The 3,242-nt window shown below is 40.2% G+C and overlaps 1 protein-coding gene across 1 annotated transcript in view; it reads left to right on the forward strand.

The window, feature by feature from the left end:
• The window catches only part of ryr2b (ryanodine receptor 2b (cardiac)), a gene marked incomplete in the record, with an annotated part of 81,019 nt that overhangs the window by 61,162 nt on the left and 16,615 nt on the right, over positions 1-3,242 (forward strand). Inside the window, 4 exon segments of the mRNA XM_036215605.1 lie at positions 552-1,816; positions 1,965-2,026; positions 2,163-2,307; positions 2,428-2,514. Of these exon segments, the coding sequence (XP_036071498.1) occupies positions 552-1,816; positions 1,965-2,026; positions 2,163-2,307; positions 2,428-2,514 (1,559 nt within the window).

Here is a 3,242-nt window from a genome sequence, read left to right on the forward strand (position 1 = left end):
ACTTAGCTTGAAGAGCCACCCCCCGTTACCTGTGTCTCTACTGCTCAGGTCATATGGAGGACTGTTCTTTAAAAAAAAATATCTTATTAGCCACACATGGCGTATTCAGTGGCCCTCTGAATTTTTAAAACAAGATAAGACAGTTCACCCTGTTACACAGATTCCTCACCAGGTCATTCTTTGGCGTATGCCACCGCACAAGTGCTATATTAAATGAGCGTTTCTTGGCCATCGCTACACAGCACAAATACCAAAGACACTGCATCACTGTGCATAGGGAGGGGGGTTCTTAAAGAGGCCCGGCTACTATTAGAGACAGGTATCTACACCCGTAAGACCCGACATTTATTGTAGACTAGCGTCTATTAGAAATCGGCCATTATTGGAAGATATACGTTTAATGGAGATCAGTAACGGTAAATACGTATAGAATCACTGATTTACAACTATCAGTAAGATTGCAGTTTAAATGACTCAATAATTTTCCTTGTTTTGAATTTATATATTACATACTTTACTCTAAGTTACAGATTTTTGTATCCTTTCTGCAGGAAATGTCATCAACGGAACTATTGGGAAGCAGATGGTAGACATGTTGGTGGAGTCGTCTGGAAACGTGGAGATGATTCTTAACTTTTTCAACATGTTCCTCAAACTTAAAGACCTCACATCTTCAGAGCTTTTTCAGGAATATGACCCCGACCTCAAAGGCAACATTTCCAAAAAAGACTTCCACAAAGTCATGGAGCACTGCAACCATTTCTCCCAAGCGGAGATTCACTTCTTGCTCTCCTGCATGGAGACCAACGAGAGCGAAATTGTGGATTATGCGGAATTTGTTGATCGATTCCATGAGCCTGCAAAAGACATTGGCTTCAGCATCACAGTGCTTCTCACTAATTTGTCTGAGCACATGCCCAAAGAGCCTAGACTGAAGACTTTTTTGGAACTGGCAGAGTGTGTCTTGACTTACTTCCAGCCCTGTCTTGGACGCATTGAGATCCTTGGCAGCGGGAAGCGCTTCGAACGCATCTACTTCGAGATCAGCGATTACAGTCGCACACAATGGGAGAAACCCCAGGTCAAAGAGTCTAAAAGGCAGTTCATTTTTGACGTGGTAAACGAAGGAGGAGAGATGGAGAAAATGGAGATGTTCGTCAATTTCTGTGAGGACACCATCTTTGAAATGCAGCTGGCTGCCCAAATTTCTAAATGCTCCGGAGCAGAAGACAGGAGACTTGGAGATGATGAGGTTCTGGAGAGTAAAAGAATGAGTGTGGTGGATCAGGGGTGGCTGTTCCTGTCATCCCTGCTTTCAGTCAAAAAGACGTTGATGAAAATGTCACTGAAGGATATCTTCATATCAGCCTTTCTGCTCTTTCGATTGGTTTGCTTGACTCAGATCCAATGCGTTGACTTCGTCGTCCGCAGCTTTCTGTATGTCCTGTACGTTGCTTTTGTCAGTGGCGGGCTCATAGAAAAAGCAAAAAAGATGAGGATGTCAGATTTGCTTGGCGGTATCCTTGAGCCAACTCTTGATGAGGTCATGGAGGGGTCAAGTGGTGTGAATCGACTCAGGAAGTACTCTGCCAGCTTCTTGTGCCCGACAGAATTGAGTGAGATTGGCCAGATGGCGGCTCTGACCTCTCCCAGGGAGGTGGATGCACTCTCCGACATATTTGGCCTGAAACTAAAAAAAGAGGGAGGCCAATACCGACTCGTATCGAAGGACCTCTCTGCGAGTCTGACTGACCTGTTCCAAACAGCCTCCAGAACAACTGTCACCACTGAAGTCTTTGAGAAGCATCACAGCGTGGTATGTGTTCCGTGTTTGTTTGTTGGACAGTTTGTTCACTGTGCTCACACGGAGAGTTTTTGTTTGTGTTTTTCTGTTTGCCATAATTGGAGCTGTTTGCTTTTACAGCTCTGAAATCAGACTCGTTTGCTTTATCTGACTTTTGCAGTTCAGGGAACAAGTGGACACTGAGGAAACAGATGAGAAAGTGATGGAATTAAAGCATTCTGAGTGAGTTTATTCTAAAAAATACATTAAAAATACAAAATTAAAGTAAAGGTAAAAGTTTAACTAGAAATATTATAGTAAAAACATTTTTTTTCTTGTCACATCCTGACCAAATGTTTGTTTTTCTCCTTGTTTGCAGAAATGAGAAATCTGAAGAGAACGCTGAAAGTATGAACGCAGGGCCAAACTGGAGAAATAAGCGAAGCTCTAATAGGTCAAAGGACTCACACGGCCAACATTTTACTCTCTGGGAGGCGATCAGCTCACACAACAAGAGCCTGCTGGTATTGTGCACCCTTAAATACTCAACAACTTATGAGGATGCCTAATCAAATAAAGTTTTTTTTTTTTTTTTGCAAATAACCCGAACAAAACCTGAGCGTTTGTCTTTTTTTTCCCTGTAGAGCTTCTTTGCAAGAAACTATTACAACATGCGCTTCCTGGCTCTGTTTGTCACCTTTGCCATAAACTTTATTCTTCTGTTTTACAAGGTAAGAGCAAGAGCTGGAACAGATGAAATGTATTTTTAGTTTAACGAATTTATCATCTGTGGTAACACTTGATAATAAGATTCCTTAACAAGTTTTATTAACACATTAACACACATTTATAATGTGTCAGTAAGACATTTACCAGCACAATAAGCCAAATAAGGTTTATTAACATACTTAATAAGATTCAATAATATCCAAAGGGAGACCATTCTCAATAAAAGTCATATAAATAAGCTGCTTACAAGATAAACAAATGTATTAACCATCTTTCTTAACATATTTAGTGTTTTGCAGCTCCTCATGTTACCGTTTCAAATTACTTCATATAAATTGTTAAACATATTATTTACTCGTTAATTTTTATTTTCTAGTCACTTACAAGTAGTAAGAATGATCAATATTGGAACCAATCATAATTAAAAAATCTAATTAAAAATTCTATTCTGATTGGTTGCTGTGTGTGGATTACAAAGCAGAGGGGAACTGACCATTAGGGATAGCTAGGCAATTGCCTGTTGCCCCTCTAACACCTTGGGGGCCGAAGGCTGAATATTTAACAAAAATATCTAAAATAATTTCCACAATTTTTAGTGTCCAACTGTGTTGTAAAAAACACAAAGCACTGAAATTTCATTAAACTGCTCAAGTGTTTCGTCCTCCACCAGCCCTTCTGCAGCAGTAGAAGATTCCATCAACAGCAAGCTAGAAAGTCAAGAGAGGATTTT

Source organism: Oryzias melastigma, linkage group LG15, assembly GCF_002922805.2.
Source record: "Oryzias melastigma strain HK-1 linkage group LG15, ASM292280v2, whole genome shotgun sequence".
In the NCBI taxonomy this organism is placed as follows: Eukaryota; Metazoa; Chordata; class Actinopteri; order Beloniformes; family Adrianichthyidae; genus Oryzias; species Oryzias melastigma.